General features: G+C 45.6%; 2 protein-coding genes and 1 long non-coding RNA gene across 6 annotated transcripts in view; 1 reads left to right on the top strand and 2 right to left on the bottom strand.

Annotated features, from left to right (window-relative positions):
* Positions 1-3,189, bottom strand: part of LOC310672086 — a 36,702-nt gene extending 33,513 nt beyond the window's left edge. Inside the window, exon 1 of the long non-coding RNA XR_014508389.1 lies at positions 3,071-3,189. This is a non-coding gene — a long non-coding RNA (uncharacterized lncRNA). The remainder of the gene's footprint in view (positions 1-3,070) is intronic.
* Positions 3,122-24,601, top strand: IRF7 (interferon regulatory factor 7). Of its 2 annotated transcripts, none has more exons than XM_083428037.1 (14): positions 3,122-3,416; positions 6,291-6,432; positions 7,562-7,727; positions 8,429-8,624; positions 9,059-9,144; positions 10,426-10,477; positions 12,455-12,538; positions 13,001-13,222; positions 13,999-14,211; positions 14,608-14,991; positions 17,645-17,763; positions 19,440-21,277; positions 21,849-22,825; positions 23,270-24,601. In XM_083428037.1, the coding sequence occupies exons 2-12, from the start codon at positions 6,410-6,412 to the stop codon at positions 19,584-19,586; spliced, it is 1,692 nt and encodes a 563-aa protein (XP_083284163.1). In that variant the 5' UTR covers positions 3,122-3,416; positions 6,291-6,409; the 3' UTR covers positions 19,587-21,277; positions 21,849-22,825; positions 23,270-24,601. The 2 variants fall into 2 exon arrangements, with proteins under 2 accessions (XP_083284163.1, XP_083284164.1); XM_083428038.1 differs by having other exon boundaries at positions 3,266-3,416; positions 10,429-10,477.
* Positions 24,514-26,679, bottom strand: part of LOC310671538 (malignant fibrous histiocytoma-amplified sequence 1 homolog) — a 21,759-nt gene continuing 19,593 nt past the window's right edge. For all 3 annotated transcript variants that reach the window (XR_014508062.1, XR_014508063.1, XM_083427783.1), the window contains one exon: positions 24,514-24,748. Coding sequence is in view for 1 of the 3 variants with exons in the window: in XM_083427783.1 (XP_083283909.1) it covers positions 24,731-24,748 (18 nt within the window). In the remaining 2 variants the exon portion in view is untranslated. The remainder of the gene's footprint in view (positions 24,749-26,679) is intronic.

The raw sequence follows: 26,679 nt of genomic DNA, 5'->3' as shown, positions 1-26,679 counted from the left end.
ATATACAAATGCTGCCAACTATGTCACATAACAAATGTGTGGATGATCCAAATATTTTAGTTCTGAATTGTTATCCACAGGTTGTTCTGAATGTCAACAAGAACTCCCAATAAGAACCTGAAATATTAGCTTGTATTATTTTCCATCCATAGCAATCATTTTCCAAAAGCAATTTGATCATCCCTGCAGCAGTTTGGTAGGTTCAGTAATTGCTTTCTTCCACTTTGCTCCTGGAGAAGCATTGCAGAAGGAAGAACTGAATCAGCAGACAGGGTAAGGAATGCATCTGTTAACAGAATCTCTGCATCCTCTCCGAAGTCCACAGAGGAAGACACACTTCCTCTTGCAACTTATAGGGTTTTTTATTCACCAAATATATTCTACTAAATCCCTCAGAGAGGGGAATCCCGCCAGACCACTAGTATCAGCATAAGGGATAGAAAGCAAAAGTCTGGCTGGAAAAAAAGCAGTGCTTTAATTAGCTAGCGTGCAGTTTAGAAGCTGAGGGCATACACAGATGTTAACAAAAAAGAATAAATGCTTTTCTAGTTTCATCCCTCTGTGCCAACTGGGGATAATTCTAGATGATTTTAAGAAGTTGGAAAACAGCCTGAAGTTATGCACACAACTGTGTACACACCTTAACATTTAATGCACGCACGCGCGCACACACAAACACACTGGAGAATCCTGGGGACTGTAGTTTGTTAAGGGTGCTGGGAATTGTAGCTCTGTGAGGGGTAAGCTACAGTTCCCAGATGCTATCGGAGGATGGATATGCTTTAAATATGCTTTAAATGTACAGAGTGTACACAGATACCTGAAGTGAGTCATGCCGTGATCGGTGGGGCTTACTCACAAGCAGAAGTGCACAAGTTTGTAGCCACTGTGTGACAAGCCATGGCAAGCTAATCATTAAACTGGCTGGGTGTGGGAGGGGGCTCCCAAGAGGAAATGCTCCTCTTCTACACAATTCATAAAGGTGTATGTGCCCCTCTCCCCTTTTGCATCGGGCCAAGTTTCCCAGTTACTACTCCCTCTATCTGTGCCTTTTGAGAGCAGCAGGATTCATAGACGTTAGCAGGCATAAGGTGCACCTTCATGCTGTGTAAAGCTTCTGTAGAGCAAGCTACCCTGGTAAATTATCAGCCAATCTCCCCCTGGAAACTTTATTATGGGGTACTATTGGGTAGATTCCAGGAAAAAGCCGTTCTTGTTATTAATACAAAATATGGCATCGGGTTTTTAATAGGAGAAATAGCAAGTTCCCAGAAACCCAAAGCTAGCTGGTTTGCAAATATGCTGGAAAAAAGATTTCAACTTATTTTAAAGACTGTGAAGACAAGTTGCGTTCAAAACGGCTAGAATGCTACAGGAGCAGCTACATGTCATTAAATACATACAGGCCATTCTGCAAATAGTAGTAGTGGTAGTTCGGCCCGGACACTGAGGTACACTGAAATCCAAGGGCCTTTTGAGTGTTTCCTCACTGCGAGAAGGGAAGTTACTGCAAATCAGGCAGAGGGACTTCTTGGCAGTGGCACTCTCCCTGTCAGATGTCCCATTAGATGTCAAGGAAATAAAGAACTACACAGCTTTTAGAAGACTTCCGAAGGCAGCCCTGTGTTGGGAAGTTTTTAATGTTTGACGTTTTATTATGTTTCTATATGTGCTGGAATCTGTCCAGAGTGGCTGGAGAAACCCAGCCAGATGGGTGAGGAATAACAACAACAACAACAACAACAACAACAACAACAACACCCACCTTGTTGGCTTAGGTGACTAGTGTATATTAGAGTATGGTTACAAGATGTCCCCATTTCCTGGGGACAGTCCCTGGATTTACAAATCTGTAATTTATTATTATTCTGCAATTTATTTATAATTGCTTAATCATATGGGACTAAATTGCATTATGTTGTAAGGACCTTTTATTAAATCTTAGAACTGTAAAGTTGGAAAGGGCCCAAGGGTCATCTAGTCCAACCCACTGCAATGCCTGGAACCTGGCATTGGGCTGCAAGAATGTACTGTAAACTATCACATTTTCAAAATGTCTGATAGCCACGTTCCACTACTTTTCACAGGCTGGGAGTAGTGGCTCCCTCATATTGTACCCATTATGGAATTAAGACTTGAAAAGAAAGTTCTAGCACAGTTTGTGTTGTGGATATGCTACTTCCATAGTTTACTTGGCATGGTTCAGACTGACCAATGCGTTGTTTTCAGGGACAGTGTGTGGCAGCTGAAGCTGTGAAATGTGCTAGAGGCAAGCATTTTTGCTGTTGTGAATTCCACTGATGTTAACCTTACCTGACCAATAGTATGCAAAATCTCTTAACTGGTATTTGAAGCACACAGTATGTGTTAATTTTTTTGAGAGCTGACTTGATGTAGTGGATTTCAAATTTTAATTATTTTAAAATACGTTTTCACGTTGTTTTAAGGTCTCCCTTATTAAAGCAAAGGATTAAGGTGTTAGGAGAACCTTAGAATTCGAGGAAAAAATATGCCATACAATGTACTGTATCGAACTATTTTACATGAATAACGCAGCTACTGTATTCTGAATTGAAGGAGAAATCAACATTGTTAAAAACAAGGTGTTACATAATAAGACAATCTGTCTTATATCTGCCAAAATCAATGTGGTGGTGTCATATATATAAGTGCATTGTTAATAAACAAGCAACTAAAAAAGTTTGTTTGTTTCCTGTTTTTCCCCCCAAGCAGAGATAATGTGTAAGCGTGGTGTCAGCTCCCTAAAAAAGGTGGACACCTCTGGGAAAGGGGGCGCCGGAGGGACTTTTGCACCACGGCGCCGGATATGCTTAAGACGGCCCTAGCCGGCATGCAGCGGCGCAGGTCGTTGGCAAAGTTTTCTTGTGCAGTGAGGTGGCTGCTTGCCAGCAGAAGTGAAATCATTCCAGCCCTTCTTTGAGGGCGCATTTGTGGTCCTCCTGTACAGCAGCTAGACTCTCTCCTTCCAAAAAAAGAACCTATGTGCTTTCTAAAGGGCGACCAGCAGCCAAGCCACGTGGCCCGCCAAGGAGCTCCTCAGAAATGAAACTTAAGTTTTCGTTTATATCATGTGATTTACAGGGACGGAAACCGCCGTATATGGTCAGGGGAGACGAGAAAAACCGGTTCCGTCATCGGGAGCGGCGTAATGCGCTCCGGCGAGGATTTTGTTTGGGAGGAAAGAAAACACTCCGTGGGGCGGGGCGCGTCCGTGCGCCCGTTCGAAAGGCGGCTGCCTCTGATTGGCCGACGCTGGCGGCCTCGGAGCCATTCTGAGCCAATGAAATGCGCCCCGGCTTCTCATATAAGCCGTCGCCGGAGGGGGCGTGAGCGTATTGATGTCGCCAGAATTCCACTACCTGCCGCGCAATAGAAAACACCTGGTAGCAATACAGGTAACGCACCTTTATATTGGGTGTCTGGAACCGGGGGTGAGGGGAAGAGGGTCGCTGAGGTAGAGCAGCTTCAGTGCAGAGCGAGCGAGGGAGGAATGACTTGCATCATTTTCTGTCTTCCTCGTTTTAATCATAACATGCACACTTACCTGAGAGTAAGTCCCGGTGAGGTCAGCTGGATTTGCTGCTGAGTGTAGGATTGCAGCAGCGAGCCTGTCGAAGGGCAGCTCATAGTTTTGCGCAGGCTTTCTAGTGTTGCTCGCGCGAGCACTGCCTCGCTCTTGAGAACCATTTTTAAGGCTGTTTGATAAACCGTATTATTTACCTCGCGGAAGCCCCCGTAGCTGAGTTTTATGCTGACATTATCTGTTGTTGTTTGCGCGCCTGCCCCGAGGAGCAGTTCCCTGCGTGCCTGCGTTGGTCGAACCTATTCAAAGTTGGCATGCTCGTGCACTCCCCACCTGCCCGATGTGCACACTGTCAAATGGCTTGTAAGGACTTTATGTCTGGAGGCTACACGTATAGGCAACTTTGGGGCAGCACGTGTTGGTCAGACGAGCACACAATAGACAGCAGTTGCTGCTGCGATCGCTGCCTCCCCCCCACCCCCAGGGCGTTATGAAAAATTATATCTGCACAGACATAGATGTACAGGAGTGGTAAAATAGCTCCTGGGGGTGTAGGGAAAGACATACCTTCTATAGAGGAAATTCACCAAGGGTAGCCAATGCTACCCTTGGGATGTTGTTAAGCTACACTACAGCTACCAGTGCCAGCCAGCATAGCCAGTGATTAAGGATGATAAGAGTTGTCCTGCAGCAGCACCTGGAGGGTAATGCCCTGGCTAGGCCAGAGATATTCCATGTCTCTTCCCTGGTACAGAACAGGTTGTAGGAATGAGAATCTCTGGCACAAATTAAGCCTTGCATCATGTGTACCAGCACTGATGCAGTAGTTCCCTGGTCAGACTTAGGTTGCCTTTTAAAATGCCTAGCAGTCTAGGTTGCTTCTGTATTTTTGCAAGAGGGATGATAATTCCTCAGAAGAGGACATTGACACTGAACTGCTGAGTCAGTAGGAAGAAAATATTGCAACAGAAGTCAACCAGGACAATGGCATTTTTAAGGGAAGTCTCGCCTTTGGCTTCTCAGAGAAGCAGCTCTTCCCTGGTGATTTTTCAGTAGCACATGTCAGAAGACAGAATACTAGGCAGGTCCTATTCAAAGTTTTGTCAAAGGGCAATTATTGACAATGCACAAATGGCCATTGGTCAGCACTACCCAAATATTCAGTAACTTGAAGCCAATGCTTGATTACTCTAAATTGGTGTGGCTCTGAAATTACATTTGTTTTCTAACCTCCCTCATAAGTTCATAGGGGGAAATTCACTCTGGCTGAACAGAACATGCCACTGAAAGGGATAGGGTCGCCAAGGAAGCTCCCTCAACCCTAATTAGTTGCCCCCTGCTGCACTTCAGACAGCAGAGGTACCTGAAGAAGCATCTTCAGATATGATGGCATTGGTGTACAGTTGGCCTGGAGTTTTACTGATGAGGATGTAACAGAGGTTCAGCTAATGGGAAGGTAACTGCAGCAAGATATCTTCATCCTAAACTGCTGAAAATGTTGTTAGGAGGTGCACTTTTGTGCAATAACTGAGGCTGAAATGTGTGGCTGTGGCTGTTTGGAAAATTACTATAGGTTTTAGGGTTGGGAGTAGTTTAGATTTTTGCAGTTCTCAAGCAGGCTGAATTAGTGCAGTAAATGAAATGATTGCAAAGACACTGACTGTCTAGCCATAATAATAGACTATGACTTAATATTTTTAAGCAGATGTGAATCTTGAGGTGCATCTGTGGCGGGGGATTTTTTATTTTATTTTTTGCCTCAAGTGGCAAATGTCCCTAGCTTGCCCTGACAGGACTCCTTTTTTGCTCTTGGACCACTTGGCAGCTTTTGTTGCCATTATATGCTTCTGCATCTAGTATGTGGGTGGGGACTTATGGAAGCACTTTTGTTGTGGTTCTGCTCTTATATTACCAGATTGTTTCCATAGAAATTTGCTCTAAATCCCACAGGGATCTTATTTTCTCTCTCACACATGCTTCTTCACAGCTGCAGGGAATTAGGTCATCATTGGAATATGAAGGACAGTTAATTTTATTTCTCCTTTCCATCTGAAGCAGCTGTGGAGGCTTTTCTGCCCTGGAAAGTGGCTGGGTGAGGTCAGATAAGTTGAAACTCATCGCAGACAAGAAAACAGCTGGTGGTTTGATAAAGGAGAAGCAGTGCAAGTCGTTATTCTGGGTGGTGTTGGCACACTTCCTGAAGTGCAAGCGCTCCTGTTTTTCTCCTGAATTCTCCAGTGGATGCTGTTCGAGGGTTTGTTTATCAGCCCTGACTAATATGCTAGTTGCATATTAATCTGGGAATATTTCTGAGAGATTGTGATAGTTGCTGGTGGTTCATGTTGCTGTTATTATGGTATTTAGCCTCATAGAGGACCCTCAGATTTTGCACAACCTAATGCAGAGCTTTCCAGACTTTTCATGTTGGTGACACACTTTTTAGACATGCATCATTTCACGACACAGTAATTCAGTTTTACTAGCAAACCAGAGGTTAAACTAACCCCTTTCCAGCCCTGGGAGGAGTGTGGGGAGCGTTTGCACGACATACCTACACACTGCAGCTGGCACAGTGATGTGTCGTGACACACAGTTTGGAAAGCTCTGACCTAATGAATACATCCTGTGCTCGCTTAGTAGCAACTCAGCCATACAGTAACTGTTTTCTAACATGTAATAAAACCTATCAAAACTACCAAGTCTGCTGACATGGCTTCCGCCTTTTTATTTTCTCTGGTCTGTACAGATTCTGCCTCATGATCTTCCATTAGTCCACAAGACATTAAGCAGTACAAGATTCAGTGTGTGTAGCTGTCATATTTCAACTTGCCACGAGGCATATTTTAAGACTTATTTGACTCCAGAATGGCTGCACCAGCAAATGAGAGGTGAGTCTTCTTGTGGCAATCAGTGGCATGCAGGCATGGGCAGGGAGGGAGAACTGGGTGCGTGCAAACACACACACACACACACACACACTTTTACACAATAACTCCTGAAGCTGTGTTGGTTGAGTTTGTCAGCCAAAACTGACAATTCTGTCTCCTTGATATAGGATGGCATTTCACACACACATTGCATTTATTTATTTATTTAGTAGCAGCCCATATTAACTAGAACATGCTCAATCGAGTCCTACACGTTTACTTGGAAGTAAGCCAATGTGTTCAGTAGGGCTTACTAGTAGTAATTGAGTTTTGGGAATGCAGACCTTACTGCATGAGATGCCAGTGTCCAAACAGTAGCGCCATTGAGGGTAGCTAAAATTGAGGTAAAACGTAATATAACAATAGGTCCAGTGTTTGTTCTGCTACACTTTTTTTGAGGTTGCTGCTTTGGTTTCTTGCTCCAGTTAGTTTTAGTTCCTCTTGAGTGTCAAAATCCACTTTATGGTGAGCCTGCGCTTTGGAGTTTGGGCTTAGCCAACTACAGCCCTCACCTGTGGTGAGTAGATATGTACAAGTTTCATGATTATTGAGCAAGAATCCAAGTGCACCTTCTTTACCCCAGCCTTGTGACAATAATAATTAATCCAAGCAGTTTTCTCATCAAGGCGAATTGCCCCGATTTTCACGGTTCAAATGGTAGACAAGCTCAGGTTCAGACTGAAGTCCACATCCAACTCAACTGTTGCCCTCCAGCTGCTGATTTGTTGACCCTCTTCACTCTCACGTCTCTTAATGAATTATATTGCTGGGCTGTCCTGTCCTGGGGGTATCCAGGAAGCTGCTGCTTTAAAAGTATTTTTGACATTTGTATGAGGAAAAGTGTTGACTTCAAAGACCAGAGCAACCTATTGTTTATTAAGAAGTTGCTATGGTAATCGGCATCTGTTTTTGTGTAGGATCCATGTCTTTTCTTTTTCCTAGAGGTCTGACACGAATGATTTCTGGGGCCATTGTGCCACCTGTGCATCTATCATAATTGACGCTGCTGCTGCATGTTGTGGTGATATCTAGGCTACATTCCTCCAGTATTTTTGAACCTCCAGTTCAGTATTTCTCTTTGCTGTTTCAGGGGCCGTCAAAAGGTCCGTTTCTTTGACTGGTTGATCAATGAGATCAACAGTGGAAGAAATAAAGAAAGCGTGGCCTGGACTGATGACACCCACACAACCTTTCGTATCCTTTGGAAGCACAATTCAAGGAAGAACCTTGTGGCAAGTGATTACAAGATTTTCCAGGTAATACTCTCGTTCTACTAAGGCTGACTTCTTGCATGTATTTGCCATGGCCAGATTCAGCTAATGGGTTGTGCCGTTTAAGAACTTTGGTAGTGCAATTGGGAAGTCCCCTCTCTCTTGCACCCCCACCAAATTGGCTCTGAGGTGGTTCAGGAGACACCAACCCCAGAACAGCACCAGGGGTGGGGAAGGAGAAGAGAGATCATTCCATCAGGCAAGCAGAATGTTCTCTTTAATGCTACGTTGACTTCCTCCAACTCTCTAGTATAAAAGCCATTTCTGGCACTTTAAAAAGACTAACAAATGTATTGTGGCATAAGCTTTCACAGACTGGAGTCCAATTTACCAGAGGCTGTAACTGAATAAGGTGGCAGATTCTCTGGTAGGCATGCAGAGTGCCCATTTCTGCAAACATGCAATGTACCCTGACTCTGAAGGCACCCTGCAACTGCTATAATTTCCATAGTGGTTGCACAGTCAATCCCTCTTCCTAGGGAACTTGGAATTGTAGCTCTCCGAGGGTCACCTAACAACTCTCAGTACTCTTAACAAACTACAGCTCCCAGAATTCTTTGGGGGAAGCCATGACTGTTTAAAGAGGTATCATAGTGCTTTAAAAACGTGGTGTGAATGTGGTCTTCGTCAGAATAGTTCTTTCACACTTTTCCATCTTTTCTTCCCCCATGTTTCTGTGTGGAAAGGCGTGGGCTATGGTCAGCGGAAAGTACAATGAAGGTGTACTAAACCCAGCCAAATGGAAAACCAACTTCCGCTGTGCCTTAAACAGTACAAAAAGATTTGAAGAAGTTGAATCGGAATACCCTGACTACCACGTGTACCGAATCATCCCCTGCAGCCGCAACTCTACACCGCCTGTTAATCCTCCTGCCGACACAAGTAAGGACAGAAAAGGGATGCAGGGTTAGGGCTGCAAAACTTCCTTTAACATAAAGTGCTTGATTAATTGCAGGAAGTGTGGGCACCGACCACAAGCTTTCTTTGTTCATGCTTCAAGGGAATTCCAGTGTCTGAAAAAATTGTAATCTCTTTTAAAAGGGATCAATTGTTAAATCACTCCAGGAATTGTAGGGCTGAGAGGGGAATAAGGGTCTCCTAACAACTTTTAGCACCCTTAACAAACGTTTCCAGGCTTCTCTGGGGAAAGCCATGACTGCTCAAAGTAGTATGATACTGCTTTGAATGTATAGTGCAGATGGGGCCATAGTTCTCTGCAACCAGGTCACGAAAGTATGTATCTTCTCGTATTTGCATTTCATCCTGGACCTGTTGTTCATTGTGTCTTTTTCCCTGTGTGTCTCCTCCTCTCCAAGTCAATGGAAGTAACCATGAAGTTGATCCGTTGCATATGAGCCCCTGCAGTGAGGGATCCCCAGCTCTACACCAGTCTACAACCCAGGTACAATACAGTTGGGCACAATAGGTTTGAGAGGGCTGTGGAACAATTCGAAAGCTATTCAGTTTGGAGCTGGTCAATGCATTGGTGTAGGACTCTAGACCAGGGTCTTGTTTCTAATGAATAAACATCCAATAAGTAAGTCTATGTGAATGCAAAAATTATTGGTGGGTGAGGTGTGTTCCTGTTCATGTTTAAACAACTCCTTGAGCAAGGGAGAACATTGCTGAAGAACTAATGGGAGGACAGGCATCTCAAGTGGTGGCAGACACAGGAAGAATCCCTGTCTGTAGGGATTCAGTCTGTTAGAGGCAGCTTCTCGGTAAACTTAAAGGCTTTTAAATTGATTAATTCGGAAGCAGATCAGTGTGTGTTCCTAATTTTTTCCAAATTTTACGTATATAAAAATAACAAAGATTATCCAGCAGCTTCAATATATGAACACGTGTTCATGATGTTTTCATGGGAAGTTGGGAAGTGTATTGCAGCAAAACAGTTAATGGAGCTGCTGGTGATAATGATGTCATTGCCATGTGGCAGGAAAGAAGGAGATGTGCCTGTCTTTGTGCTCCAGTGCCCTAGCAAAGAGTATTTGTGCAAAGAGTATTGGTCCCGTTGCTGGCCAGCTTTGTGCAGCTGATTACAGGAGTAAATCCAACAGACTTTCCAGACTTAATACATACTGGACATTTTCATGGTGGATGGTTATGTTGCAATTAAGCACAAGCCACTTTAGCAGTGCATTCCTATGCAGGCTGACTCCGTAATAGCTTAGGATTGGATCCCAAATTTTGTATTTGAAAACGTACATTACTTTAAATATGTGTGAGAGACTCAAAATGATTGAAACCTTGCATATGAGAAATGCTCTTGAGATTGTAGCTCTGAGGCAAGCCTCCCTCAGTACTGGGCATGCACAGCTGGTGTGAGGGAGCCTTTGCCCCCCAGATGTTGCTAAACCACAACATCTGGCTGAACCACTGGCCATGCTGATGGGAGTTGTAGTTCAGCAACATCTGGAGGGCTAAAATGCTTCCCAATCCTGAATGTAAGACATTTTGGAAGGTCCAGACTAGTTCTTGTCTTTGTTTGGCTTAACTTCAATTTTTGCAAATTAAAAGGCAAAGCTGTTGCTCTGAATCACAAGAGTTGAAATACAGTTGATTACTAAAAATGTTGAAAGTTCCTGGGATAAGCTGCAATAGTATCATTTCAAGATGCTGAAAACAGCATCTTTTGTATGTATTGTCGTCTTGGATAAAACTTTATTTTTCTGGTTTACAGCAGGAGATCAATGATATTTTTAAATCCCTGTCACTGGAAAATCCATGCCCAGGTAAGCTGTCAAAAGTTGAATACTCTTTTTCTGGTTTACAAACATAAATTTGGGGCAGATGCTTAGAACATATTTTTGCTATATTTATTCATTTATCACATTTGCATTCCAATTTCCTCCAGGGATCTCAAGAGAGCATACATGGTTCTCTTCCTCCCCATTTTGTCCCCACAACAACCTTGTGGGGTAGGTTAGGCTGAGAGTGTGACTGGCACAAAGTCACCCAGTGAGTTTCATAGCTGAGCAAGACTTTGAACTGTGTTCTCCCAGTCCTAGTCCAATACTCTAACCACTACACCACATCGGAATGAAACGTGCCTGACAGAGCTACCATTGGGAAGCATGCCTATCCCTGCAGGATCACAACACACCCAGCACAGCAATTGAAAAATGTCACTTGATATTGGAAGATCCACTGGAAGCTCTAAAAAAATGAAAACCCGCACAGGAATCCCTAATCCAACCATTTGGAATTAGGGGCAGCTCATGCAAATTTCCAAGCCTGGCATATGGCTTGCATCAAGCCATTTTTCCCACCTCATTAAAAGAAATAATGACCAGAGAAACTAGAGAGAGAGAGAGAGAAGCTTCACAAATGAGTGATTACTTTTGGAACTGTTTCAATAAAAGAATTTTGAATGTGTATACACTTTAAGCTTTAACATGGAAACGAAAACAAACAGCATCACCACTGTGCAGTTTCCTGCAGGGCACTGGCCTTTAGATATCACTTTTTTAAAAGCTTTGGCAGATGCACAGACAGTTCCCTAGACTCTGTGGCAACTGAAAAAATCAAGGCATCCCCTTGTTCATCTGACAAATGAGAAACCGCTACCCTGTCTTGTCCAGAGAGGCACTTTCCAGGGGCATTTTGCTGGCAGTTGTTGGAGGTGGTGCTGAACTAGGTGTGCCTCTGATTGGATTCAGAACAGTGCTGTTTTGGTTGCTTGCTGAAAACACGTGGCAGTCATTCATGCCTTGATAATCTTGCAGCTTGATTCCTGTAACGTGCTCTGTGTGGGGCTGCCTTGGGTTCAGTCCAGAAGCTGCACCTGGTGCAGAATTAGTTTATAAGCTGCTAATGGAACTTAATTGTCTGCAGTACACAACGCTTGTTTTTGAGGATTGTGCACTACTATGCTACTAGTCCAGGTTTAAGTATTGGTCTATAAAACCTTGCCCGCTATATACAGGTGTGGTCAGGGCGGAGTGTATGCCCGCACTGCCCAGGGCGGGCACGAAGACTGCACCCCTGAGGGGGGAGGGGGGAGGGCACCCTTCCGTGTGCCACAGTTCAGGATTGGAGAGGGGTGGGGAAGCTGCTGCCCACTCCTCCTGCTCTCTGCCACCAGGTCAGGCCTTGCAGCCAAGAAGGGTTGGAGGCAGCATTGACGCCGACTCTCCTGCTATCTGCTGCCGGGTCAGATGTGACCTGGCCACAGAGCCACTGCAGCTGGGTGACCAAGGAGGGCTGCTCTCTGCCACTGGATCAGAAGAGCTGCCGCCGCCAGGTTTGAGGTGTGCCATGGCCGAGGAGGGTTGGGCGGCAGCGCTGCCATCCGCTCACCTGCTCTCCTCCCCCGGGTCAGGCCCAGGGAGCGGAGCTGCACCGGGCACAGGCGCCGCAGTCAAGGCGCAGCTCCTCTAGAGCGGATTTGATAGTTGGTTTGATTTTTATGAGCTCATATTCTGGAGGGCAAGGGACACACACTCAACCCAGGGGTGGGCATGATAAATCACTTTCTGATACAAGAGGATGGGGGGTTATTTATCACATACTTGGTACTGGCTTCCGTTTTGTGAGCTCTGCTTGCATATCCTCCTCCTCTAAACTTGCATGAGAAGAAGAGAGAATTTCAAAGGCGTTAAACGCTTTAAAATTAGGACTGGTGCAGCATCCACATCAACATCGTTCTGAACCAGTATAGACTTCATCTGCCCAAATGCATCACTGCTCATGCCTGTTTTACCATCTAGATGTGCTCCAGTGGGTTTTGCAGCAAGCTGACATGGATGAAGTTTCACAAGTCTCCTGGGCCCCTGTTCCAGAACATCCTCTAGGTAGGTCTGGCTGTGGGCTTGGCAAAATCACCTTGCATCTCTTCCTCAGCCTCTGAGTTCTAAGGATGGCTACCTGTTTCTGTTTCTGGCTGCTGCTCAGATACTTTTAATAACAAATGTGATCTCATGCTCAGGGGCTTTAATGTACAATATTTCGTGTGTGTATGTGATGGGGAGTGAGCCGGTGCAGCTAGAACCTATATATCCCTACATCTTTCAAAATTTGTTCAAGAGGCATGGCATACAAATTTCACATTGTCTTGTGCTTAATTTGTTACAAAGGCTAGTGTGTTCTCTTGAGTTGCATTATTATTATTATTATTATTATTATTATTATTAATTAATTTATTTATTACTACTATCTGTTTATACCCCATCCATCTGGCTAGGTTTCCCCAGTCACTCTGGGCAGCTTCCATCATCTCCCTTCCATTGATTTGTTTCTTTTCCACCCCAATACAGCAGGGGAAGTTGCACATACAATCCCTTGTATCGACCAAAACAGCTGCTTGCCTCTGGTGCCTGGAGTAGTGAGTGAACCACGGGCAAATAACTGTTGTAACGTAGCAGACAGCTGGCTGGCTGCACATCCACCAAATGTGAATTCCCAGCCAACTGCCGTTCATCCACTGCAGCATCCTCAACAAAACACACCTCCTGGGATAAATCAAGCTAACCATGTGGGTGAGTAGAGTTACTCTGCAGTCTGCATGTTTGGAATTGTTCCAAAATGAATAATTGTGCTAAAAAGAAATCGTACTGAGCTGCGCAGTGGTTTTTGGAGCACTGGAGAGATTGATTCATTGGATCGCCATTTGATTCCTGGAACTTGCATATGATAAACTATTTTAAGATTTTCAGCCTGCTTGAATTAGTATCAGATGTCCAAAGCAAATATGGTAGTTCCTAATGAACAAAAAATCCAGAACGGTCAAGGTGTAACAAAGCTCCTGATTTGCTTTAGCAACAAGCAGAAGACTGTGGTTACCTCCAGACTGCCAGTAGTTTGCCCCAGGGGTTCAATTGCATACCAGAAATTTAAGTTTGTGCCATTAAAGTGAATTAGAGCACTCTGGTGCAAATAATAATAATAATCATCATCATCATCATTATCATCACTTTAAAAAGAAACCTTGATTTTTTGCAAGTAGGAGACTGAGGGGGAAATGCACTAAAAAGTGTTGGGCTAAGGGATGGGAAGATGTACTGTATAAACTCCGTACAAGTGCGAATGCTTATTGTCACATAACCTCCCCACACAAAAAAATCTGAATGAATGCTCAATAAAGAGCTACACGTAACCTGCACATAAGCCTTGTGCAAGCAGATCACTGCCATGCTGGCTGAGACTGTTGAGAGTTGGCATACCAAATATCTGGAGGGCACCAGGTCAGCAAAGGCTGAGCGAGGGCATGCATAACATTTGTTAGAATTCCCAAGGTGTTCCTCTTCTGTGCTAGGAGAAGCCCTGTATAATAACAACTTCATTGAACACGTTTTCCTGAATGAAGAACCTCAGGGAAATGGAGTGATGAACAACCTGCCGAGAAATGACTGCCATCTGTTTCCAAACCAGCAAGCCATAGTGGAACAGAACACATTTGCGCCTCCCGTTGCCCCCTCTCCACTAGAGCAACCCCCCCTTCATGCTGCTCCACTGCAGAACAATGCAGGTTAGTGAATGCATCCTATTTTTGAGCAAGTCCAAAACAAATGTGGAATCATGAGGGCAATGGGTGTAGGTCTCTGGGCATCAAGGTCTTAAAGAAGAGGGCCAAACCTCTACAGCACTGTAGGGAATGTATGCTGTTTGCTTAGCTATAGCTTATGTGCAGCAGAGCTGTACTGCTAACTGCCTTAATTTAGCCACATGGATGATAATATAGCTTCCTCTCTGTTGGATATGATGGCTCCATCAATGTACCTGCCGCCGCCACCAAATAGCATTTTTCCTCTGTCGGTGTAAGCGTTGTGCTGCGCTGCAGATGGCTTGTCAGCCTGCACCCCTTAGCAGGCATGGAGCTAGTAAGCTTCCCCCACTGGATTAAGCACGGTCTTGTCTCTTTCAGGATGTGCCCCTCTCAATCTGGATGTCTCTATCTACTACCGCGGGAAGCTGCTGCACGAAGCAGGAGTAGAATTTAATAGCTGTATGTTCACATACAACCCATACTATGAAATTGGAGGAAACCCGCAGATACAACATGTTCTGTTTCCAAACCCGGAGAGCCTTCCTGATCAAAAGCAAGTTAATCATACCTTGACACTACTGAAGAATGCGGGTCTGCTGCTGTACCAGAAGAACAATAAGATCTGTGCCTGGCGAACTGGTCGATGTAAGGTCTTCTGGGCTTTCTCCAAAGAGTTGGAACACACAGCACCGCGTCCTCCAACCAGGATGTTGGGACGGGAGGAAGAAACTGACATCTTCAACTATGAAAGATTCTGTCAAGGTGATTCTCTAGGAACATGGTATTTCCTCTGTGGGCACGAAATTAAACTGTGTGTTAATGCATGACTCGTTTAAAAACAGGCACATGATGATACAGTTGTGAAACTGCTTTTGTTGAGTCATGGAGAAAACACCTGAGACAAGGGTCAGGCCCAAAGGCTTTGATTTGGAACCCTTATGTGCATTAAAACCTCCCCAATGTCATAAAAGGCCTCCCTTAGGGGGCAGTAAGACTTTTTGCTTAGCTGTGATTTGGCCATAATACGGTATTTCAAAAGTGCTTTGTGCAATGAATGGTGTTGGGTGTTATCAGTAGCCTGTGACTTTCATCCTACCCAGGCCTTACCATTTCAGCTTTTATGGATATGAGTGAGATGAGGCTGTTATTGGGTGCAGAATGTATCATTCTCAGAATCTCTGCTCCCCACCCCCTTTTTTAAAGGAACGTTCTAGTCCACAAAGCTTCAGAACTTGGAGCAATAAGCAACAGGTATGGTGGGTTGAGGAGCATGTCTTGACACACAGTTTTGACTGCTTACTGCAGGGTACACATGGCACTAATTGTGGCCCATTTTCATTACGCCTGTCAAGCTTCTGGCAGTGCCGAAGTGAAGGAGAACAGTAATGCTGCTTAATATTTTTGGAGTGGTTTAGAGAATATGAGGCAGTTCACATACCCTATTTTAGTAATCCTTACAGTGATCCAATAAGGTAGGTCAGTGTTGTAGGGGCTAAGAACTGAGCATCTGACCCTAAGGTCAGGGGTGAAGAACCTCTTAGCCTGCCAGGAGGTCCACTTTCACCCACAAGACCTTACCCTAAGCTACACCTGCCCACCCATCAGCTGACACCACTTGCGACATCGTCTGATGGGTGCAAAGGCAGGGTTAAACCCTGCATTGACTACACATACCTGTTCACAGCAGAGAGCAACAGCACACAGCCAAATTGAAACCAATTCAGTGAGGGGTTTGAATCACAGTCCCCTGCTAAAAACAGAGATGGCTTCCCCTATTGTATTAGCAGAGGTTACAAAGTTAACCTGCTAATCCCTCTGCTTGAGCAGGAGATCTCCACTGTTCAGTCTCCGCTGCTTTTGTTATTAAACTATGTTAACAGAACTCATCCACACTTCTGCTTGTCCCTTGCTAGGAAGCACGTGTCGGAGCAGTTTTCTGCTTGACCCATACTTTCTAGGCATGGATCAGAGCAGTTTTGCCTTTGCCCCACTCCTTTCCCAGGGAATACCCGCTCTTTAGTGCTAAATGAATTTTAAACAAGATGAATTTTAACAGGGAGAAATGTAAAGTATTGCACTTGGGCAAAAAAAATGAGAGGCACAAATACAAGATGGGTGACACCTGGCTTGAGAGCAGTACATGTGAAAAGGATCTAGGAGTCTTGGTTGACCACAAACTTAACATGAGCCAACAGTGTGACGCGGCAGCTAAAAAAGCCAATGCAATTCTGGGCTGCATCAATAGGAGTATAGCATCTAGATCAAGGGAAGTTATAGTGCCACTGTATTCTGCTCTGGTCAGACCTCACCTGGAGTACTGTGTCCAGTTCTGGGCACCACAGTTCAAGAAGGACACTGACAAACTAGAACGTGTACAGAGGAGGGCAACCAAAATGGTCAAAGGCCTGGAAACAATGCCTTATGAGGATCGGCTAAGGGAGCTGGGCATGTTTAGCCTGGAGAAGAGGAGGTTAAGGGGTGATATGATAGCCATGTTCAAATATATAAAAGGATGTCACATAGAGGAGGGAGAAAGGTTGTTTTCTGCTGCTCCAGAGAAGCGGACACGGAGCAATGGATACAAACTACAAGAAAGAAGATTCCACCTAAACATTAGGAAGAACTTCCTGACAGTAAGAGCTGTTCGACAGTGGAATTTGCTGCCAAGGAGTGTGGTGGAGTCTCCTTCTTTGGAGGTCTTTAAGCAGAGGCTTGACAACCATATGTCAGGAGTGCTCTGATGGTGTTTCCTGCTTGGCAGGGGGTTGGACTCGATGACCCTTGTGGTCTCTTCCAACTCTATGATTCTATGATTCTATGATTCTAAATCAGAGCAAATGTCAATCCAGAGAAAATCTGGATTGCCATCTGCTCCGATTGAGTGCTAAACAGTGGGTTTCCTGTGGAAAGAGGAAGTGTGGATAAACCCACAGTTCAGACTCAGTTGTCACCTGTGTATAGAAGTCCATTCCTACACGTTAAATCTCTGTATGCTGTTGCAGTTGCAAATTGGCACTTGCAAACTTGGGTGAAGAGCTTATTGATGAACTGAAAATCACTTCTGCCTATATCCTCCTGTTATTCCAAAGTTCTTTTCACATAGAAGGTTTATATTGATTTCTTCTTAAACTGGCCTATAATGCAATGCAAACAGGTCTAAATCTATATTGCCTAGAGCAGGGATAGCAATATGATGCCCTCCAGATGTTACTGAACAACAGCTTCCTTCATCCCTGACCATTGGGCTGGGCTGATGAGATTTGGGAATCCAGTATTATTCATTAACCTTCACACATGACACAAGTAGCTGTTTACCAAGACAAGTGAAAACACCTTCGGGTTTTTTATTGCCCTTTCTGTTCATGGATCCCCAAAGTGACTTAGAAGAGCCTTGGATCTTTCTCTTTTGTAACAGAACTGAGGGCTTTCCGCGATGGTCAGAGATGTTCCTCTCCTGACTACACCATCTACCTGTGCTTTGGCCAGTCCTTTGCAGCTGACAAACCCAAGGAATCCAAGCTCATCTTGGTGAAGGTGAGCAGAAAGCAGTCCTCTGAAGTTAACAGCGCACAGTACTGCCTTTAGGAATAAAATGACTTTCTAGTCCACTTGTCCAGACAAAATCTGAAGGCTATTTCCACCACTGGTATGGTAGCAAAGCTGGCTTGCTTTCAGAAAAGGAACCACGGTTACTCTGGACTCCCTAGCAAGCATACCTGTGTGACGCATGTGTTCGCAAGGACCTTTGGAGGCAGTGCGAAGTAATGTATCTTCCAAGTAGATTAAGGTGCTGTGCATAATTGTTGCACCTCCCCATCCCCCCCAAAAGTATTTTATTCTTGTAACAACTGTGTGAAGCGGCTTAAGCAGAATGACAAGGTCGCCCAGTGGATTTTAAAATACCATATTCCAACATATTTTGGACTTCTACTCACATCAGCTCCCAGCTAGAAAGCATGCGGCCAGCAGAAAACCCCTTGGACCCGTGCTTTCTTGCCATCGAGCAAGTGGAAGTGTGAATGAGCACTCCATGTACTTCTAAAGAAGCAGTAGCTTGGGTTTGACCAGTCCCCTGTCTTTTAGTCCTATACCTGTTCCCCTCATGACCCTTCATATTAGTGGCTTTTGACTTAATTCAAGCTCTGATGTATTCTACATTTTTCCTGCAACAGAGCAGTGTTCAAAAGGGGTTGTTCAGTGTGCATGAACACACACCGACACACACTTCTTACTATGTCTCACTGGCTTGTTGACGGCTGGCAGACATCTCTTGTCGCACTGTCTTGTCCCTCCTCCTGGAGGGAAACCAGCTCTATTTTTAGTACCTTGATATCTGTTGGAACATAATGCTGGATCCTTGGCTCACATTCTTGTTGTTGTTGTTTAGTCGTGTCTGACCCTTCATGACCCCATGGACCACAGCACGGCAGGCACTCCCATGCCAGGCTCACATTCTTATAAGTACCTAAAACGTAAAGGTAAAGGGACCCCTGACCATTAAGTCCAGTCGCGAACGACTCTGGGGTTGCGGCGCTCATCTCGCTTTACTGGCCGAGGGAGCCGGTGTACAGCTTCTGGGTCATGTGGCCAGCATGACTAAGCTGTGTCTGGCGAATCAGAGCAGTGCACGGAAACGCCATTTACCTTCCCGCTGGAGCGGTACCTATTTATCTACTTGCACTTTGACGTGCTTTCAAACTGCTAGATTGGCAGGAGCAGGGACCGAGCAGCAGGAGCTCACCCTGTCACGGGGATTCGAACCGCCGACATTCTGATCCGCAAGCCCAAGAGGCTCAGTGGTTTAGACCACAGTGCCACCTGCGTCCTTGTTAGGTACTTATAAGTACCTAGTAGGTACCAAAAGCAGATTCTTATTGCTCTGCTGTTTTTGGCTTACCTGGTTGTAGGATGGAGGCAGGTAGTGGTTTTTTAGAGGGTTGGAGATGGTGTGGGAGGGGCATCCTTTTTTTCAATCCTGCTATCTCCTTTGATCAAGCAGGTTTTGAAGGCCCCCAATCCTCTCTGCCAGAAGTGCCATTTGGAGAGGAGTGTAGACATTTGGCTCTTGAAAGAATTGTAGGCAGTCTGTCTTTTGTTTTGTTTTGTGTTGGGTGTGCATATATTTTGGGGGGGTTTGAGGACAGCTGCATAGCAAGAAGGTATCTTGGAGTGAGTAGGCAAGCCTTAACGGGCTTTTTTATGTCTTGCAGTTGGTGCCGATGGTTTGTAAGCAGTGGCATGAAGACCTGCAGAGGCAAGGCTTCTCATCCTTGAACAGTGACAACTTGAGCCTGCAACTCTCCAACAGCCTGTTTGATATGATAGAGCAGCTAACTACCATGATGGAGACGGATTAGTTCATGTTTCTTGTCAAGATCTCAAATAGTCAGACTGGAGTGTGTGGGTTTGTATGTGTGTTCACATTCGCAAGGGGTCACTTCCACATTTGGCTTGCATGAGGAGCTACAGTAAAACCCACTTTTTTGGTCTCTGTATTCTGTCACCCTGCGTAACTTCTGCTTTTTATCTGAGGCTGGAACTAACAGGTGCACATCACCATCGTGGTGCACTTCATAAAGCTTTTGGGAACAGGGTTACAATCAGGGTTGAATTGGCATCCTGCCCTTCAGCCCAAAAGATTCTAGGAAGGTATGTTGCAATTATAAAATAAAAATAAACCAACAACATAAAAGTAAATATCATAAAAATAACAAAGCCAAAATGGCAATCTAGCAGTGTTCCAGTTCTCAGCCAGTTATATATACACCTGACAAAACAAATGCACTGTCTGTACACCATGCTAAAAACAGGGCTGTGTGTAGTCCATGCTAAACAGGGGGGGGGAAATCTGCACCATGAGATGCAAATTCTGTGTCCTGTAGAAATTGTGCAGGTTAATCTGATTGGCACAACTTGTTCACATTTTGCATGTCTTCATGGGTAAAGCAAAATTGCTGAAGCCCTGCTTCAAACTGCTAAAAAACATTTACCCAGCCACTTCTCTGGCTTCTAAGGGTTCATCAGGCACACTTTAAATCATCTTCATGGCAAGAAATAGAAGGTGAAAGCTGATATTCTCAGGAAGCAGAGTTCTGAGCTCAAACCACAACCTGCAGATTTCCCCCTCTTGGATGCCTTCGACGTGCACACAGCCCTGTTTACCATGCATCTTCAAGTGAAGGAAGATGAGTTTCTCTTCCCCCGTCTCAAAGTTGTAGCTCAGTGGTAGAGCATCTGCTTTGCATGCAGAAGGTCCCAGGTTCGATCCCTGGCATCTCAAAGTAGGACTGGGAGAGAAGCATGCCTGGAACCCTGGAGAGCTGCTGCCAGTCAGGGTAGACAGTACTGAACTTGATATACAGTGTCAGACCACTGGTCTAAGGCAGCAGCTTATGTTCCTATTGCCATATTATTATTTTTTACCCTTATAAAAAACCAACCCAATTACTCCTTGCCCTCCACCCAGCCCTATGGGTAATGTATTGGTAAATTGTCTGAAACCGGTATGGTGTTCAGATCATGATACCGGTTTCAGACATTTTTAGCTGGTAATCCATTGCACCAGCTGAAATTGCCTGCAGACGGCAAAGTCACAGGCAGACAGTGCCTGAGAAAGGTCTGGGTGAGCACTTTCTCATGATCTACCTGCCTGCGCCTTTGAGGAAGTCCCCCACCCCTCCAGCTTGCATGAGCCAGACTGGTATGGGGGCTCACTCAGCTAGGAGGTGGGAGGCTTCCCATCCCCCAAACTGAGCAGTTTAACGAAGCCCCGGTGCCCCTCCTGCTCGCCTGAGCGGTATGGGGGCTTCAGCTGCGCAATGTATCTCGGTTGCTTCGACACATTCCAGACACCATGATAGATCAGCATATTGTGGTATTTAGCTGCTGATATATCACAGGGACGCGGGTGGCGCTGTGGGTAAAACCTCAGTGCCTAGGACTTGCCGATCACATGGTCGGCGGTTCGAATCCCCGCGGCGGGGTGCGCTCCCATCGTTCGGTCCCAGCGCCTGCCAACCTAGCAGTTCGAAAGCACCTCCGGGTGCAAGTACCGTATTTTTCGCTCTATTGGACGCAGTTTTTCCCCTCCAAAAATTGAGGGGAAATGTGTGTGCGTCCTATGGAGCGAATGCAGGCTTGTGCCATAGCCGCGCGCAACCCCTCCAGCAGGGAGAGGCTGCACGGGGCTATGGCTTCTTTAGCCCTGCGCAGCGTCTCCTGGCAAGGAGAGGCTGCACGGGGCTAAAGGGGAAGCCAAAACAGTGAGCGGGATCCATCCCGCTCGCTGCCTTGCCTTCTTCCATAGCTGCGCGCAGCCCCTCTGCAAGGAGAGGCTGCACGGGGCTATGGATTCTTTAGCCCTGGGCAGCGTCTCCCGGCAAGGAGAGGCTGCACAGGGCTAAAGAGGAAGGCAAAACAGCGAGCGGGATCCATCCCGCTCGCTGCTTTGGCTTGTTCCATAGCTGCGCACAACCCCTCTGGCAGGGAGAGGTTGTGTGCAGCCTGTACGCTGCTCTTTGGGGCTGTGGGGGGGGGAATATTTTTTTCTTGATTCCCCCCCCCCCTTAAAACTGAGTGCGCCCTATGGTCCGGTGCGCCCAATGGTGCAAAAAATACAGTAGATAAATAGGGACCGCTTACCAGCGGGAAGGTAAACGGCGTTCCGTGCGCTGCTCTGGTGCCAGTTTGCCGGAGCAGCTTCGTCACGCTGGCCACGTGGCCCGGAAGTGTCTGCGGACAGCGCTGGCTCCCAGCCTATAGAGTGAGATGAGCGCACAACCCTAGAGTCTGGCAAGACTGGCCCGAACGGGCAGGGGTACCTTTACCTTTATATCACAGTGTTGAAAACCAGGTGTTGCCCAGCCCTAGCCCTAAGGCACAGAGTGCAAAAAGAATTCGCAATAATGGTATAGTAGTTGGGGTGGGTTGTTCCCTTCATAAGTGAACTATTCCAGTCAGTTTGGCTTGCTGAGACTGAGAAGAGCTCACAATGTGCATTATATAAAGGGTCAACGGGGCTTTTTCTGAGTTTTTTTTTACTTTTCTTACCTACCCACCCACCCTCCTTACCTGGGGTGCTTCTGGGTTTGCTGCAAAAAAATAAATGCAGGCATCCAGGCACCTCACTCTTGTGTTCCTTTCCCCAGAATGCTTTTCAGTGTGGTCAGAAGGTGGCAGACTGCCTGAAGGCCAAGCTCCTCCCTGAGAGGTTTCAGATGGATACTTTAAGCTGCCTGGTAGTTTGAAGGAGGGGGAGCAAACCAGTCTTCCCAGCCCCCCTTTTTTAGGTGCAAGGAGAAGTGTTTTTAGGTATTTATGATGTATGTTTTGCCTGCTCTTGGTTTTAACTATTTGTTTAGGAAAAATTCTTTGGTGCTTTGCCCGTTTTTGAAGTGGGAAGAAGGTTCTGAGCATCTCCAATTTTCCTTTTGCAGTATAGAAATTTTGTGGTGCCCATGACAGGTTCTTAGCTTTCCATATGTGCCCCAGGGGCCCCAAAAGATATGGAACCCCTGGCTCTATGGGGTAGCAGTGTAAATTGAGAAGTGAATCTCCTGCAATCTTGGTGAGATATAGGCTCAGATGGGGTCATGAAGTGTTTGTAAGTACTATGGTGTGTGGTGGAGCAGTGAGACATTGCAGAAAAGAAAGATTTTTTTCTTTCGCTCTTAATACAAGTTGCTGGCATACTATTTCATATTACGTAAGTTTTATGGGAAAGGGAAGATACTGGTCTCTGCTTCCATAGCCAGTTTGTTGTCACCTGCTTTTAGTTCAGATCTGTGACAAGAGCCAGATTGCTATTCCTGCTTAATATTCAACATAGGTTTTGCATTCTGTGAAAAGATGTGAGCATGTCACACAGGGCTGATTTAAGCATATGTGGTGCCAGGGTGCAAAGATCCGCCCAGCGCCCCCCCCCCCCCAGTCCCAGGTACGCAGGAGGTCAGAGCTGGCCGGCCGCCTCAGCGTCTCACTGGCTGAGTCACCCCCGAGCTTGCGACGCAGAGCCCATCATGGCGCTCCAACCAACGGGCAGGCTCTGCCTCGGACTCAACTCTCAGGTCTCGGACTCTCACCTTGGCACCCCTGAGAGCCCAGCACCTGGGTGCCCTGCCCCCTAGCGCCTCTGGGTAAGACGCCCCTGCACTTACAGAATCCATGTTGAACATTACCCACAACTAGTAAGCAGGATCCTATCACTGGCCACTTATGTGGACAAATGAAATTAAAGGGACTGTAGAGGGCTCCTCAGTTTTGGAAGTGGGCTGCAGGCAGAAGTTGAATATGAAAACTCTATCCAAATCATAGCACAAAAAGCGATCTCGTAAAATTCACAGCCCTTGAAGTGACAAAACCAAGAGCGGAGCCAGCTATAAGCAGAGCACTTGGTTGCCTACAGTGAATGAAGGGAGGGAGGATACTAATAAGATCTGGAATGAAGCCTCTGCCACCTCCCAGTTATAACACTATTTTCTCTGTACAACAAAATTCCCCACAAAACAAAAATCTAAAAACTTGAAAATTCAATATGTGTTTATGGTTGTTTTTTATAGGGGAGGTGTAGGAGAGTTTGTTTCTGGCCCTCTTTATATGACATTGTTATTTATTTATTATTTTTATTATTTATATACTGCCCTTTATCAAAAGATCCCAGGAAAGTGTACATCATTAAGAAGACATTTTGCTGGGCATAGTAAGAGACAGCATAATAAAGTAATCAGAATAACATTTCAAATGTACTGTACGCAGTGCTGAATCAGAGGACTTATTTCTTGAGCAAAGAGGCACCAGCATTACTCCATTAACTCTTGTGAAACTACACTTGTCATTGATGCAGGTATTGAATAGAGTGTACTTTTTGTCTTGCTACCTGTCCAGATCTCTTGAGAATGGGCAGCTCAAACACTCCAGCTAATGTGCTTCTGACACGCCTTAACTTTCCTGTTACAGTAATAGTGTCTCTGAAAGTTCTATTGTTACTATAATTGCATTCCCTAGTGTTAACATTTTTTTTGTGGGTCTCTGTGAGCACTTTGGGTTCTCCCTGCCTGTTGATACCAAGCACTGTATTCCTTGTGGCACTTGCTAAAAACATTATTGTGTAGACAAACTTACCTAGAGGCTTAGAAAGCTGCAGGGGATTTTTAACTTTTTAAACTCAGAGGTGTTTTTTACAAAAACGTGGTATATAAATGTTATGAAACAAATAAATGATTTTTTTTAAATTGCATATAATCAACTTAAAGTGAATGATGAATCATGCTGAAGAATCCCTGCAAATTGTTCTGTAACTTATGGTAGAAGTTTATTAGATTGCATACTTGTACTTCTGTTCACATATATCTGTAAATAAATTGGCATTCTACCATGGAATTTGCATTGCATTTTCAACCTATGGTGGTCGACAGTCAGTTTAGAATGAAGCGTTTCTAAGGTCCCACATGAACCAAACATGTCTCTGAAAATGTTGCTGGCAATTTTTCTTGCATGATTCTTGTCATTTGTCCAGGATATTCTGCAACAAAACAGGTAATGGGATAAAGTTACAGAAGTGGCCATTTTGTTAAAAGAAGACAATTTAAAATGTGTCAGAATTATTTAATAACATTTTATGCAAGGATGCTCTGGGTCCCTTCACGCCATGCATTTAAAGCACCGTGGTGCCTCTTGAAACCAGTCATGGGTGCTGAGAGGTTGTTAGGCGACCCCTATTCCCCTCCAAGAGCTTGCAGTTTCCCATTCAATCCGTTTTACCAGGGAATTGTACTTCTGTGAGTAGAATAGGGATCTGCCTTTGAGTGCAGAGCAAGCAGAGGGGTAATCTCCAACCATAGCACTAGGGTCCTTAGAGGGATTTCCTCTCCGTATTAGTACTGTCAAGATTTCTCTTTCATTATTGCAAATTGCAAATAAATATTGGGTAAGCTTTGCAGGGGGGGGGGGTTAAACTGTGCTAATAGTCAAATAAACATGCTATATTCGGTCACTCTCTAGGAGGAGTAACCAACATGGTGCCCTCCAGCTGTGTTGGACTACAACTCCCATAATTTCTGGTAGGTGGCCTTGCTGCCTGGTGCTGGTGGGAGTTGGCATCCAGACCTCTCTGGAGGGCACTGTATTGGTTACCCTGCTCTAAGGAATTGCAGTCTGAATTGCCCTAATTGGCATAGGGAATTTTGGGGAAACACTCCAGCACTTTTGGGGAGAAAGTGATGAAGATAATATAATAATACACCTTTTAAAGCTGTATGGTACACTCCTAGAGGAGTGTTTGCAGGGCAGCGGCTGAAGAAGGAGCCAAAAGGGGTTTCTTGTGTGTGTGATTCTTGTGGCTGATTAGCTGCTTTCCCTGGTCAAAGGTCAGAGGGGGCAGGGTTTCTGTTGAGGCAGGTGATTAGCTGTGGGAGGAGCTTATCAGTGTTTGCAGGGCAGCGGCTGAAGAAGGAGCCAAAAGGGGTTTCTTGTGTGTGTGATTCTTGTGGCTGATTAGCTGCTTTCCCTGGTCAAAGGTCAGAGGGGGCAGGGTTTCTGTTGAGGCAGGTGATTAGCTGTGGGAGGAGCTTATCAGTGTTTGCAGGGCAGCGGCTGAAGAAGGAGCCAAAAGGGGTTTCTTGTGTGTGTGATTCTTGTGGCTGATTAGCTGCTTTCCCTGGTCAAAGGTCAGAGGGGGCAGGGTTTCTGTTGAGGCAGGTGATTAGCTGTGGGAGGAGCTTATCAGTGTTTGCAGGGCAGCGGCTGAAGAAGGAGCCAAAAGGGGTTTCTTGTGTGTGTGATTCTTGTGGCTGATTAGCTGCTTTCCCTGGTCAAAGGTCAGAGGGGGCAGGGTTTCTGTTGAGGCAGGTGATTAGCTGTGGGAGGAGCTTATCAGTGTTTGCAGGGCAGCGGCTGAAGAAGGAGCCAAAAGGGGTTTCTTGTGTGTGTGATTCTTGTGGCTGATTAGCTGCTTTCCCTGGTCAAAGGTCAGAGGGGGCAGGGTTTCTGTTGAGGCAGGTGATTAGCTGTGGGAGGAGCTTATCAGTGTTTGCAGGGCAGCGGCTGAAGAAGGAGCCAAAAGGGGTTTCTTGTGTGTGTGATTCTTGTGGCTGATTAGCTGCTTTCCCTGGTCAAAGGTCAGAGGGGGCAGGGTTTCTGTTGAGGCAGGTGATTAGCTGTGGGAGGAGCTTATCAGTGTTTGCAGGGCAGCGGCTGAAGAAGGAGCCAAAAGGGGTTTCTTGTGTGTGTGATTCTTGTGGCTGATTAGCTGCTTTCCCTGGTCAAAGGTCAGAGGGGGCAGGGTTTCTGTTGAGGCAGGTGATTAGCTGTGGGAGGAGCTTATCAGTGTTTGCAGGGCAGCGGCTGAAGAAGGAGCCAAAAGGGGTTTCTTGTGTGTGTGATTCTTGTGGCTGATTAGCTGCTTTCCCTGGTCAAAGGTCAGAGGGGGCAGGGTTTCTGTTGAGGCAGGTGATT

Source organism: Podarcis tiliguerta, assembly GCF_965153285.1.
Source record: "Podarcis tiliguerta genome assembly, chromosome: 1".
Taxonomy (NCBI): Eukaryota; Metazoa; Chordata; class Lepidosauria; order Squamata; family Lacertidae; genus Podarcis; species Podarcis tiliguerta.
This window is presented reverse-complemented; position numbering and strand designations above follow the sequence as displayed.

Coding starts and splice junctions, on each gene's coding strand:
- IRF7 (XM_083428037.1), top strand. CDS start 6,410: ATGGCTGCACCAGCAAATGAGAG. Junction 12,539..13,000: donor TGTTCCAGAACATCCTCTAG/GTAGGTCTGGCT, acceptor ACCCCAATACAG/CAGGGGAAGTTGCACATACA. Junction 17,764..19,439: donor CCAAGCTCATCTTGGTGAAG/GTGAGCAGAAAG, acceptor TATGTCTTGCAG/TTGGTGCCGATGGTTTGTAA.